Source organism: Euphorbia lathyris, chromosome 9 (genome assembly GCF_963576675.1).
Source record: "Euphorbia lathyris chromosome 9, ddEupLath1.1, whole genome shotgun sequence".
NCBI lineage: Eukaryota > Viridiplantae > Streptophyta > Magnoliopsida > Malpighiales > Euphorbiaceae > Euphorbia > Euphorbia lathyris.
The window spans coordinates 75,997,997-76,012,332 of record NC_088918.1 but is presented as its reverse complement, the minus strand read 5'-3'; the positions used below and the strand labels follow the sequence as shown (position 1 = coordinate 76,012,332).

Genomic DNA, 14,336 nt, shown 5'->3' with positions numbered 1-14,336 from the left:
AGGCTTAGATATACATGTTTCGTAATAGATTCGGTCCGGCTCAAGCCCGCTTAGCCCCGTATATAGAGTAGGTTGAATTTAGGATTTATCTCAAAACTTAGGCTCAGTCCAGCTCGGCCCGAAATTTTAATAATAATTTTAATTTCGTAACTTTTATAGTTTAGTAAACTTTATATTGCAAAAATAAAAATTTAAAATTTCTTAACATAAAAATTTACAAATCATATATTATATGATTTAAAATTGGTGAACATGTACATATTTTTATTACTATTTTATTTATTACTCTCAAAAAAGTATTTTTTATTATTTAGGATTTGCATTAATTGATTTTTATTAAAATAATCATCTAAAATTTAGTTTATTGTATTTTATTATTTATATCTATAGTATAATTTTTTAGTTTAATTTTAATTTTTAAAAATATAAAGATATTAGTTGGGCCGGACCGGATTGAGCTTGAGAATTAGTTCTTTTAGCTCGGCCCGGCCCGAACCCGATATAAATATAATGCAGGGCTTAATTGGGCTTGGACAAAGTAATTATGTGACAAGTCCGATTAGGCCCGGCCTGGTCCATGAACAAGTCTATACGAAACTATCTCCTCTACCAATATTTTGTTGGAAGGCTATAATCCACACCCTATTGTGATTCCTCAATAGACTTGTTGCTCCAATTTTGTTTGAATCAGTGCTATAAGATCCGTCTGTGTTTAATTTAACCCACCGGTATGCCGTTTGCTCCAATGCACCATAATCTCGTTGCTTTTCTTTTGATTGTTGTGGTTGTCTTCATTGTCAATACAATTACACCAAGTAGTACAATTCTTCACGTAACCTTTTTTTTTTTTTTTTGTCTCTAGATATATATATATATTCCTATTCTTGTATCGGTGCTTTACAAATTCTTCCACAGCCAAGCTTCAATATCCTGGTCGAAAAAATCTGTCAATGTCGCTGTGTTGTTCAAGTTCCGCCAGTATTGCTTGCTAGCATCACAGTCTCGGAGCATGTGGATACTTGATTCCGCTCCTTTTTTATAGCCAAGACTCGCTAATTGTATTGAATTAATAAAAAAAAATGAAAGGTGGATGGGATTTTTAGGCATAATATATTCTTAGCCTTCTAAGTGCCTACATGACTTGAGCAAGTAGGAATTTGTCTTTGGACAAAGTGAGAAGCAACTTACTTTAAGCAAGTTAAGAATATCAGTTGATTACTTTAGGAGAACAATAGGTCATTTTAAGCTAGTTTAAGGAAACTGGTTGTTTCTCCGGAAGGGACACCTGGCTTTTGTGCCCAATTTGGAGGAGCTGTGCCTCCTCAAGTAACTTATAATTTGGATCCCTTCTAACTTGAATGTAGAGTTTGTCAAAATAGACACTACTCATTTAGTAAATGGGTTGACATAATCCAACACATTTAGTAAACGGGTTGAACAACCCATTTAATAAATGGATTGACATGACATAACCCATTATTAAACAAGTTATACGGATTGACTCGTTTAACCTAATTAACTAAATCCATAAATGGATTGACATGACACAACCCATTATTAAACAAGTTATACGGGTTGACTCGTTAACCTAATTAACTAAATCCAGTTTTCTAAAAGAAAAAAACTAAATATAATTAAAATATAATTTAAAACAAAAAATTCAACATGCTAAATCTAATCTAATATCTGTTTACCCCAAAAAACACAAACAAAAAAGACACCAATAATATCTAATTTATATCGTGTTTTGCGGGTTACACAGGGGTCGTTAAATGAGCTGTGAACTATTTTGACACCTCTACTTGAATGCAGACCTACTCTATTTGTCTCACCAACGGCTTGACTTGGCCTTCAACTGTAGCCACATGGTAATAAACAGAGATAGCTTTTGATTATTTTCGACCAGTGAAGAAACTCAATTCAAGCAAAATACAAAATATCTACCAAATGAACAAACTTGATTTCAAGCAAAACGTAAAATATCAACTAAAGATTGAACCTGGTAAACAAGTCTACCTAGTCGAATATTCCTACACGAAACCAGTATGGTACATGTTGCATAACATTGCAAAAAGAATCGAGCTATTTCATGCTTTGCCACCATTTAATGATACTAATAAAAAGAAGGTAATGCACCAGCATGGCTGCCTTCTGATCTATTTTTTGTCGTTGATGATCTTCTGTTCCTTGTCAGCTTCGATGTCGCTTTGCTTTGGTAATGGTTGAATTCTCACATAAGGTTTCCTGGTTAGTGTCTCACCTCTCAGAGCAGCAACATACCGGTCGTTCGTATCTTCCTTTCGCTTCAGCTCCCCAAGGTACTCTGCTAGTCTCTCTTGATTGACTTTCCCCATCATCTAATTTACAGATTCAAGCAAAACAAAATTTGTGAAGATATTAATTATATCAGTTTCAGATAGGAGAGAGCATGCTTGGAACAAGGTAATACAGCGTATGACACAAAATTAACCTAAAGAATGAGGGAGGGAAGTTCACAAGATGAATTCGAAGTTTATGGTGATTTCACTGCAATTAAAAAAAAAAGCAAGCAAGAGAAAACTTTTAGCTCAAATATGTCAAATATGAATGGAGGGGAATCGAATTCGGCTTCTAAATCACTATGTTAGTATGTGTCAAAGTTCAAGGACTTCTATGTCTAGTTTTAAAGCTCAGGAGCCATTATGTTTGTAACGCCGGAATTGAGAGTTCAAGGATGTATTTTACCCTAGAATGAGGTATGGTTGAATCATTTCCCCATGAGCTAAGCAAACAATAAGGATGGCTCTTTAAACTAGGACTTGTTGAGTGTGTGGAGCAAGTGTGCTTATTTGCCTTGTTTGATTGTTGACCGCATTGCTGGTGGAATTCTAAGGGGGAAGCACCTTGTGGAGTCTCTATGGGGTTTAAGGAAAGATCGGGGAAGTTGCAAGTTTTCGCTATCCCAAATGCTTTAAAACAAGCTTTGCTTTGTCCCGCACATAATTCTACGCTACTTGGTCAATGAGCAAGGATCAAAGGGTAGCTCCCTTGCAAGGATATCTAGGGGGGTGCGACTGGAATGAAAGTTATATTTAACGCCCAGGCCCAAGCCTGAGTTTTTCTGCCCATTCTCTTCCTTATGAATAAACACATCTCCTCTAATTTTAATTAATTCCTAAGTGACTCAGACATTTCTAATGAGAAACTAGTGCAACCATTGACATAAATTCTTGTCTATGTAATCACTCTATTTTTTTATTGATTATTTCTTTTTTTAATGCTACTGCTTAGATTTGTTTTTAGGATTTATTTGCCAATAACAAAAGATGATATGAAAGAAATGGAAAAAAAAGGCTTAAGGTCATGGCCTCCCATCATCTTTTTGAACTAGCAGGTTAAAAAAGCTTGTAAAGGGAATAAATGGTCAAAGGTTAATACTATAAACATACAACCATAGCAGTTGTTACTTTCCTATCCAACAATGAGAAATAGTTTTCTCTATTGAAAGAATCCTTCTTATTTTTCTAGTTCGGCTTATTCTAATAGCATGTTTAGTTGTTGTTTACCGTTTATTGTCATTGGCAGTTGTTTGTTGTTACTTACTTACTGGTAGTAGATTGTACTTGGCCTAATAATTCGATTGCCCCCTGAACTCTTGAGATGTCTCATTAGACCATGAACTTGCTTAAAACATGATTAACTCCCTAAAACTTGCATGGCGGAGCAAAGGTGATTTGGACAAATTGAAGCGCATTTCATTTTAAGCACGTTCAGGAGGCAATAGGTCAATTTAAGCAATTTTAGGGAACAAATGAGACATCTCCAAAGTTCAGTTCAGGGCCAATGGGCTTATTTGGCCAAGTTCCTGAACTTTTGAGATGTCCCATTAGACCATGAACTTGCTTAAAAAATGATTAACTCCCCCTAAATCTTACATGGTCGAGCAAAGTGGTGATTTGGACAAATTGAAGGGCGTGTCATTTTAAGCGCATTCAGGAGGCAATTAACCAAGTTCAGTGAACAAACTAGACATCTCCAAAGTTCAGGGCCAATTAGATTAGTTGGAAGTAGAAGTGCTCCTAATGTATTAGCTATCAGCAATTGTTTCTAAATCTTAACTAAACACAATATACCTACTCTTTGAACTAAAGTTGCAAAAAGGAGAACCAAAGGCTTAATATAACCACAAGACTAAAACTGCATATTTTTACTAATTAGAAATACAAACGAACACTTTTACAATGAATCAAGCAATGCACAAAAAAGAAACAAGAATTCAAACGAAATTCAACCAAAAATTAGAGCAAATAGAGTCAGTTTCAGAAAGAAAGAAATTGAAGCATACCCTACCTTCCTGGTTTTCATTGACACCACAACAATCAATAGCAGAATTAAGAACTAATAATCATTACTTTTCAACATGGCATCCCTAATCCATCTAAATTGGGATCAAAACCAGGAAACCCAAAATCAAATTCAATCCCAACGATTGATCTAAACCCCTAATTGATTAAAGGAGCAGAAGAAGTAGAATAATCATAAAACTAAACTACAGATTAAAATGAAGAAGCATACAATGGATTCAGGGCGGGCGTTGCGGCGGAGGCGTTCCTCAAGCTCCGGATTCTGCGAGCTAGTGAGTTGCATGACGCAGTAGCCGATGACACCCGGAATGACGCCACAGACGGTGGCGAAGGTGAAAAAGAAAGACCTTGAGTCTCTGGTTCTCCTTACTAACCATCTCCATGATTCGCTCTTCTCCCATAGGAACGACATTTTTTAACCCTTTTCAGCTCTGCTTTGCACTTCTGGAAGTGAATTATGCGAGGATTTTTAATTTTTAATTTTTAATTTTTTTCCAATTTATTAAAAATATAAGGGTAAATTACACCCATGGCCACTAAACTTTGTTTTTTTATAACACCATGACTACTGAACTTCAAAACTTAACATTAAAACCACTCTATTTTACACGTTTCTTAACACATGTGATCACTCGACACCTCAAAATGACTATTGACGGTCTAAAAATAAAAAATTTCAAGAGTTAATGATATTCTAAACAACTTTAATTCTTGATTTTTTTTTTTTGAGGTCATTTAGGTGTGTTCGGTTAGGAGATGGTGAATTTTTAAAGAGATAAAACTCTAAAAATGATGATTTTGAAAAATAAAAAAAATATGGTTTCATGGTAAATGTCGTTCTGAATAACTTTAATTTTTGAATATTTTTATTTTGAGATCGTTAACGTCATTTTAAGAAATTAATTAAAGTTTAATGGCTCCGAATGTAAAAAAAAAAATTATAAAATTAAGTGATTTTAATATTAAGTTTTAAAGTTTTATATCATACCGTTAAAAAAAACAAGTTGAATAGCCATGGGTGTTATTTACCCAAAAATATAATATAATTTTTTAAGTTTTAATTTTTTACATATATTGTTATTTCTTCTAATAAATGATAAAATGACGCACATATGAATGTGGAGCGCAAATGACACAATTCATGATTGAGATATATTTGCTTTTTGTTACAATATTAGAGGTAACACTGTATTATTTTAAGAGAAAATTATAAAAATTGGTTAAATGAGAGGCTCATTTATATATTTAACTCATTTACTCAACCTACTACATATCTAGATTGATTTTGTGTGACTTTCCTATAATACCCTTAATATTTACGCGCGACTCGCCCCACTCCCGTCTGACTTCGCATATTCCATATTATGCGAAGTCTGCGAAGTAAATGTTTGGGTTTATATGCGAATACTGCGAAGCCTACAAATCTAATGTTTGGTTTGCTTGATGAATTTAGTTCGCATATGCGAAGCCTGGATGTGTTTTGAAGCTAATTCGCGAAGTGGTATATAACAAAAAAGGGCAAACAACAACGGATTCTAACATTAAAATCATAACATTATCAAAATTTACAACAAGATTGCCACAATAACAACATTAAAATCACAACAACATCAAAAATTAGAACAAGATTGTCACAATAAACTCCTAACAAATCACTTCATAATACATAGGCTACTATTCACTAAGATTGCCACAATAAACTCCTAACAAATCACTTCATTATACATAGGCTACTATTCACGACAGATGGATGGATGTCTTATGACACATAAGCGCTTATTAACCACCGAGGAATGGACGTGTCCCACGGTGTAGACTTTTATTCACGACCGATGGTTGGAAGTCCAGGCGTTTTTGAATGAATGTCTCTCATGGCACCCTAACACACCAGCTTCCAGGAATGAATATTATGTATTCAACCACCTTCAGAAAAATTTAATCGTGTTAGTCAGAAAAAGGAAGATTTGGCTTCGAGAAACGATGATTCGCTAAGTATGCGAACATAAATGTGCAAGGAAGAAGGTGATTTTACTTAGCGAAACAATTATTTCGCGACGTCCGCGAGGAGGAATGTGACGCTCTGGCTTCGCGAAACAATGATTTCACGGAGTCTGCGAGGAGAAATGTGACTCTCTAATTTCGCGAAATGATGATTTCGCGGAGTCTGCGAGAGAAATTTATCGAATTACCTCGCAAACTTCACGTAATCAGCGTTTCACGAAGTGAAATCGATAAATTTCTCCCCGAAGACCTCGCGAAAACCGCACATGCTAAGTGGATTTATGGAAAAAAACGCAGAAAAAACAGTATATACTTACATTTTTTTATGAACCCAATATGATAAACTGGGAAAAACGATGAAAATAATGTAGAATCACCATTTCTTCGAACGAGCAGGAAATGGAAGATGAAGAACCATGACTTCATTTTTCTTATTTTAAAGGTTATAATAAAATTACTCCTCACTATCTACGTTAGAAATATTAAAAATTACTTATATTTTTTTTTTAAATTTATTCTCCACATCTATGATTACCTGCATAGTTTGAAAATCTTGAGTTGAAGTTGAATCGTTGGAAAAAAAAAATCAATTTAAAACATACAAAGTAAACATAGGCCTTGTTTGGTAAAGAACGTTTTTTGGGATAAAAAAAGCGGTTTTGACCAACTTTAGCGGTTTGACCACTGAAACCACTGATTAGAGTGTTTGGTGCAGAGAGGTTTGGGAGAGAGTTTTAGGATGAAAACGCTAATTTAGAAAAGACTCATTTTATGAGCTTTTTCAATTAGCGTTTTGCAATATTAAAATTAATGAACTTCTTTAACCCTAATAGATAGACTCCTCCTCCAGCCAAATGTCCTTATTCGTCTTTTTGTACAAACCGCTATTATCAATCAGCTAATTTTTACCAAACAGATCTACACAAACAACTAGTCAAATCAGCTAATGTAATCAGCTAACAGCTAACAACTAACAGCTAATTCCCAAACAGGACCATAGTCTCTACAAAAACTTTCAATTTAAAACTTTCAATCAAAAAATTGAAAACGTATCCATAAATTCTAAGTTTCAATTTAAAACTTATATTCAATTATGCATAAATATGTATTATGAGATGTAACCAAAAAATTACTATTGAAATTCCACACACCATCCACAAAATTGAAATCACAAATATCAATAAAATTGAAAGTATCATTTGTGTTTCACGCCAGTGAAACTGGTTATATTAGGACGTTGAAAAATTAATGCAAAAGCAAACGAAGAGGACTGAAATGAGGAGTTTAAAGCTTCGACCTTTTTTTTTTTTTTTTTTTCCACAAGATTGTAAATAATCTTTATTTAGCGATAAATTGAACCATCTTAAAACCCAAAATGAATTTGAAAAGGGTATTACTATATACCGCATCCAAATTCTGGTCCACCGTCTCCATTAGACAATTTTGCTCTTGCCATAAAAAGTTTGTCAATATTGAAAAAAAAAAATTGAGAGAAAATTTAAAATTTAGCCTAAACGGATGCGGCATCCGTTCCCGCCATGGGTCGGGCGGTATGCCGCATCCGTTCCTGTCATGGGTCGGGCGGTATGCCGCATCCGTTCCGGCCATGGGTCGGGCGGTATGCCACATCCGTTCCCGCCATGGGTCGGGTGGTATGACGCATCCGTTTAGATTAAATTTTGAAATATACAAAATCGTAAAAATTTTAGTGACGAAAAATACTAAATCATTCAATTTTTTGTGACGAAAAATTAAAAATTCTCCTATTTTTTGTGACGAAAAGTGCAAAATCGTCATGAAAAATATGTATTATTTTCATGAGTTCTTTGATAAAAAATATAAATCTTAATATTTCCGACTCGTAATCATCCATTTTCGTGGTTCGGATTGTCACATATCAATTATTTTCATAATTTCAATTATTGTTGTTCGGGTTTATGATTTTGGAGAGAAAATGCAAAGAAGGTAGAGAGGATTTGAGAAAATTCCACTTTCTTGTTTCAAAAAGTGAGGAGGACAAATATGTCACAAATGGACGGTGGATCGGAATTTGGATACGGTATATAGCAGCTTACATTCGAAAATTAAGATTACACATTTTGTTAGGGATATGGGCAAATAAATCACTAACTAAACTGAATTTAAAAAAACATGTAGATAGAGAAAATGACAATATGGATTGAGTGCAGATGGAAGTTGAGATCATGAAAAAGTTGAGTGAAGAGAAGGTGAACAGTTATGCAAGTAGTTTAGAAGGAAGTTAAAAAGTGCAGTTTCAACTCTGTGCTTCCTGAATTTAACACATCAACAAATACAAATTTTAGAAGTGTCACGTGTCAAATCTATTTATAGATTTAGTAGATAGTATAGATATAAGACATGTTCATAGACTAAGCTCAGCGGACTTTTATATATAAATATAAATATCGAGTCTAAACCAGCCCAGTCCATTACGGTCGGTTGTTAATTTAGATGGGCTCGAAAATTAGATTCCAATCCTACCCATATAAACTAACCTAATATATATTTTTTAATAACAAAAATAAAATTTATACTAAAAAATAAATATTAATTTTCTGAAAAAGATATATTAATTTATAAGTATATAAATTTATGAATTAGTATTATAGACGGATCAAATTGGATCGGTATGTGCTATTTTTAAAAAGGCCTAAAAAAAGAAAAATCAACATTTTGTAAAAATTCTGTAAGATATATTTCCCACTTCCAACTAATAATCGGCTTAAATAAAATTTTAAAATTAAGTTTTGTAAAAATCGGCTTAAAAAATTAAGTGATTTTAATATTAAGTTTTAAAATTTTAAAGTCTTTATTTCAATAGATGAAAAGGCAAAGGCGATTCACCAATAATCCTATTATATAAATGAGTCAATAAAGTTTAGTATTAGAGGTCCGCTATAGTCGGACCCAGACATGATCGATCCCGATCTTTGATAAATATCTGGGAATGAGCTGCGATAGTACATGGTTCGTATAAAAAAGACTAACCATTTCATCTCTTTCTCTCTCCGTTGGGTTTCCAAAATTGTTCGTAGTCTCTCTCCCTTCCCCCTTGCCAACTGAGCTTTGGCCTTGTGTTAGCTCACCAAATAACCTCCTGAATTTGTCCAAATGTTGTAACTGCCCCCTCCAACTTTCAATTGTAGCAACTTACCCCTCAAACTCGTCCAATTGTAAACATAACCCTTCAAACTTGTTCAATTGTAAAACATAACCTCAAATTGCTGACATGAACTGCAATTGAAGAAACACGTAAAATACAAAATCTACAATGCTCGTGGAGTGTGATAATAAGATCTTTAGCGTGATACGAATCCGGAGAAACGATTTTACGATTGCTTCAAGTACGGGGTAAAAAAAAATTCTCAATTGGGGTTATGTTTTATAATTTAATAAGTTTAAGAGGTAAGTTGTTACAATTGAAAATTGGAGGGACAGTTGTAATATTTGAACAAATTTAAAGGGTTATTTATGCATTAGGCCTTTTATAAATCCCAAACTCACTTAAATAGACGGGTTTTAACAAGCTTGGCCGGGTTGAATCCGGGGCATTTCAGACTAGATCCATCCGTGAATATATATGATACTACTGATACATTCTCTAGTATCTTTAAAACCTAATTTACAGCTCACAATATTTTGATTATGAGATCCAAAACATACGCTTTCACCTAATTGCGATTTCTATCCCCAATCTCTTTACACTTCCATTTCAGGAAGTTGTTCATTGATTTCCTTGCTATTCTTTACACTTTCACACCCTTCCATTCTATTTCCTAACCCTAACATTCCATCCACCATGCTAAGCTGCAGCACCAGACGCCTTCTCACTGCTTTTTCATCTCATCTTCATTATAAGGTAACGCCTATTTCTACCTTTTCATTTTCTCTTCTTCATGCTCCTTACTCCACCTCTTCAAAACTAAGAGGAGCTCAAACCCAATACAGCTTTCCCGATCTAATTTCTTCCTTCAACCACATGCTTTGTATGAATCCGCCGCCTTCTGTTATTCAGTTTAACAAATTGTTATCTGCACTTGTTAGAATGAATCATCTCCATACTGTCCTTTCTTTCTCCAAGCAGATGGAATCCGTGGGTATTAGACCTGATGTTTATACTGCTTATATTTTGATTAATTGCTTTTGCCATTTAAACCGGGTAGATTTTGGATTCTCTGTTTTAGGGAAGATGTGCAAAATTGGTTTAGAGCCTGACATTGTAACCTTTACTACTTTGATTAATGGTTTATGTATACAAGGTAACCTTATTGAAGCAGTCAATTGTTTTGATAAGATAGTTGCAATAGGATATCAACCTGATGTGAAGACCTATAATGCGATTGTCAATTCTTTGTCTAAAATGGGAAAATTCAATGTGGCATTTGGTTTGCTCGAAGAAATGGCTAGGAGAGGTTGCCAGCCTAATGTGGTGACATACAGTTCTATTATTGATAGTCTTTGTAAGTATGGTCAGGTTGACGAAGCATTTCATCTATTCTCAAAGATTAAAAGGGAAGGAATTTTGTTGAATGTTGTTACTTACAGTTGTTTAATTCACGGTTTATGCTATTCGGGTCAGTGGAGAAAAGCTTCTACGTTGTTCAATGAAATGTTGGATCTGAATATAGCACCAGATATAGTAACCTTCAGTATGCTTGTTGATGAATTATGTAAGGAAGGAAAGGTGGATAAAGCTAGATGTGTGGTTGGAATAATGATTCAGATGGGTATAGAGCCCAATGTTATCACTTACAATTCGTTGATAGATGGATTTGGTTTGGATAGGCAGATGCATCAAGCTAGGAAAGTGTTCAATGTGACGACAAACAAGGATTGTAATCCTGATGTTCGTACTTATAATATAATGATTCATTGGTATTGTAAATGGAAAATGATTGACGAGGCAGAGCAACTTCTGGATGAAATGCCCCTTAAAGGTTTAAGGCCTAACAATTATACTTATAATGCTCTTATACGTGGCTTTTGCTCTACAAGAGGTCCCGGGGCAGCCATGAAACTCTTTAAAGACTTGTGTGCTCATGGCTATCTTCCAAATATAGTAAGTTACTCAAGTTTGCTACATGGCTTCTGTAAGCATGGATGTTTTGATGTTGCCTTAGGCCTACTGCATGAAATGAAGGAGAGCAAGTTGAAGCCTAACATATTTGTGTATGGTATTCTAATGGATGGGATGTGCAAAGCTGGGAGGTTGAAATATGCAAAGAAATTATTTTCTATGCTTTCTGTTGAAGGGTTGCAGCCTAATGTTCAAATTTATAATATAATAATTAGTGGACTTTGCAAAGAGGCATTGATGGATGAAGCCTATAATCTCTTTAGGGAAATGGAAGAAATTGGTTGCTCACCAAATAGTGGCTCTTACAATGTTATTATTCGAGGATTTCTTGGGCACAACAATCAGTCCAAGGCAATAGAACTTATTCGTGAAATGCGTGATCAAGGCTTTTCAGCAGATAACTCTACGATAGCTATGGTATTGGATCTATCTTGCAAGAAAGGCTATGACATTCTGAAGAATTTGTAAATCTATGCTAAGGAAAGATTAAAAGAGTTGTTGTGTTTGTTGCTTGGTGACAGCATATTTAGATAATATTTATTTGCATCCCATTAGTGCTACTATATCGCTTGTCTGAATGATGTTTCTCTCTTTGTATGTCTATTTAAGTCCCTTACTACCATACTCTGATAGTATCTCTGATGTTGATTACTTTGTTGTGGACAGAGAGAGGAAGTCCATTAGGATGTTTCTTGGCTTATTTGATGTTGATCTTTGAATAACAACTCTGATCTTTTAGTGCTAATGAATATGATGCTTTTCTACAGCTTATGTTATTTTTGTTTTTGTGTGTGGTAAATATGAGACTCTTAATTAGCTGTATGTATATTTTTTATATGTGCTACTCACATTCTGTTTGAGGTTGATTCAGCGCTTAAAGCAAAGATGCTGTGGATCAATATCTCAAGGTGCATCTCTATATCTATCCATGAAGTGTTTTTAGCTCTGCTGTGGTTGTTCTGTTCTACTTGAGATTTTTTTCGTGTAATATTTGTAGAGAAATCATTGATCCTTGTAGAAAAGATTATAGTATGGTTGTTCTAATATAATGCTGATTTTTGTTGTTTAACGGATCAAATGAAAGATGATAGTATATCGTCTGACTACTATTTTGTTAATATGGAAAACCATTGATTCAAAATACAAGTACAACTAGTTGAATGAAAGCAGTTATTGAAGGATAGGCAGAAAGTGATTTATAAATCTATGTGCTATTAAACATTTTCTATTCACTTTGGTGAAAGCGAACTACCTAAAATAGCCACATATATCAGTTGTTGTAGCTACATATTTCATAGTCGTGGACAAGACTGTGCTGGCTACAGGTCAATCAGAATTCTACAGATTGAGGAGCTTCATTTTTATTAATGCATCATCAAACTCTCTAGGATCGATGCAGTTATGTAAAATATCATCTACGCAAGAGCGACAGAATTCACACATCGACATTGAACTAAACCCGTTTTTCTGTCACATGACACGCATCACACAAATTAAAACCATCCCAGGCTTCACATCCTCACCCAACTTTTATGTTTAGAGCATAGAGTAGAGTAATGTGGTATACTTAGATGCAAATTTACATACCACATAAGCAAATGTTTAATTAGGTTTTTTAGTATAGCCTGTTGATCAATCACTCATATTCCACAAAATGGGTATTAGGAGTAAAAATTACAAATTCCTACTGAAGTAACAGCAAAGGAAGCCGGAAAAAACAGTTTAAAAATTACAAATTCGTGAAATGCGTGATCATGGCTTTTCAGCAGATAACACAACAGTAGCATTGGTAATGGACTTATCTTGCAAGAACGATGCCATTCTGGAAAAATTGTAAATCTACCCTAAAGGATTTCAAGGTTAAAAGATTAAAAGCGCTGCATTAGTAATTCTTTTTCGTGTTTAACACGGTGCGATGTGTTTGAAGTTTTATTGCTGGGTTTCTATTTATTTATAGTGGATTTGTTTTGTTTTGTTTTAGTTTATTTAAATGGTTAGAAATAATATTTGTACCATTTGTACTGAATGTAATTTGATGAGTTGTTGAAGTTTCTTTCACATATGCATATTCTGAATAGGTGAACTTAATCGAACTGCAGTTAGATATCTCATGTTTCAATGTTATAACAACTTTTTCTCAGACACATATCATCTCAAGCTTCCTTTTTTCAGTACATATACTATTCTATATTTCTGTGTGTGGTATAGTTGTGTGTTGTGTTTGGCCTTTGCCTCTTGAATAAAATAGGATCACTTGCCCTTGACAGTTATAGGGCAGTTGTTATAACTCAGAGATTCTCATTCTCATTCTCATTCTCATTCTCATCAGATTCTCATTCTCATTCTCATTCTCATTCTCATCAGAGGGCGAGCCTTGGCGCAACGGTAAAACGTTGTTGCCGTGTGACCAGAGGTCACGGGTTCGAGTCTTAGGAGCGGCCTCTTGCCAATTAAATTGGCAAGGGAAGGCTTGCCCCCAATACACCCTTGTGGTGGGACCCCTCCCCGGACCCTCGCTCAGCGGGGACGCGTAATGCGACCGGGCCGCCCTTTTTTTTATGTTGATATAAGCACTTCTCCGTCAAACTTTGCAACTAGACTGGCATTTTGATGTTCTCAGTTGTAATTTCTTCATATGAGATGTTTTGCTTCTGTGACGCACTAGTGTGTAATTGTGTCAAATGAACTGGATTCTTCAAACCGAATTCCTAATGCCTTGAACTTTTCTGATTTCGTTTGTTTACTTGTGGAATAGATTCATCATAACTTGATATTATTGGAAAACATTTCTTTATCTCGACCTCTCACCTTTAATTTCTCTGAATTTTTATCCCTTTCTTTTTGTCATGACTTTGTTTCATTGTGTATTATTGTTGTTTCTAGATTATATTGAA

General features: G+C 34.5%; 2 protein-coding genes across 2 annotated transcripts; one reads left to right on the top strand and one right to left on the bottom strand.

Moving 5' to 3' along the window:
* Positions 1–1,869: 1,869 nt before the first annotated feature.
* LOC136205258 (uncharacterized) lies at positions 1,870–4,797 on the bottom strand. The gene is made up of 2 exons (XM_065995778.1): positions 4,555–4,797; positions 1,870–2,357 (listed from the first exon to the last, which is right to left on the bottom strand). Exons 1-2 carry the CDS (start codon positions 4,753–4,755, stop codon positions 2,157–2,159), a joined length of 402 nt encoding a protein of 133 aa, XP_065851850.1. The 5' UTR covers positions 4,756–4,797; the 3' UTR covers positions 1,870–2,156.
* A 5,194-nt stretch (positions 4,798–9,991) lies between these two features.
* LOC136205630 (pentatricopeptide repeat-containing protein At3g22470, mitochondrial-like) lies at positions 9,992–13,991 on the top strand. Its single transcript, XM_065996311.1, has one exon. The coding sequence runs from the start codon at positions 10,165–10,167 to the stop codon at positions 11,908–11,910; it is 1,746 nt and encodes a 581-aa protein (XP_065852383.1). The 5' UTR covers positions 9,992–10,164; the 3' UTR covers positions 11,911–13,991.
* Positions 13,992–14,336: the final 345 nt, after the last annotated feature.

Bases quoted from the DNA above. Each gene is read 5' to 3' on its own strand.
- LOC136205258 (XM_065995778.1), bottom strand. From the start codon at position 4,755: ATGTCGTTCCTATGGGAGAAGAGCGAATCATGGAGATGGTTAGTAAGG. The intron at 2,358-4,554 runs GTATGCTTCTTC...TCTGTAAATTAG, and splicing joins ACGCCCGCCCTGAATCCATT to ATGATGGGGAAAGTCAATCA.
- LOC136205630 (XM_065996311.1), top strand. From the start codon at position 10,165: ATGCTAAGCTGCAGCACCAGACGCCTTCTCACTGCTTTTTCATCTCAT.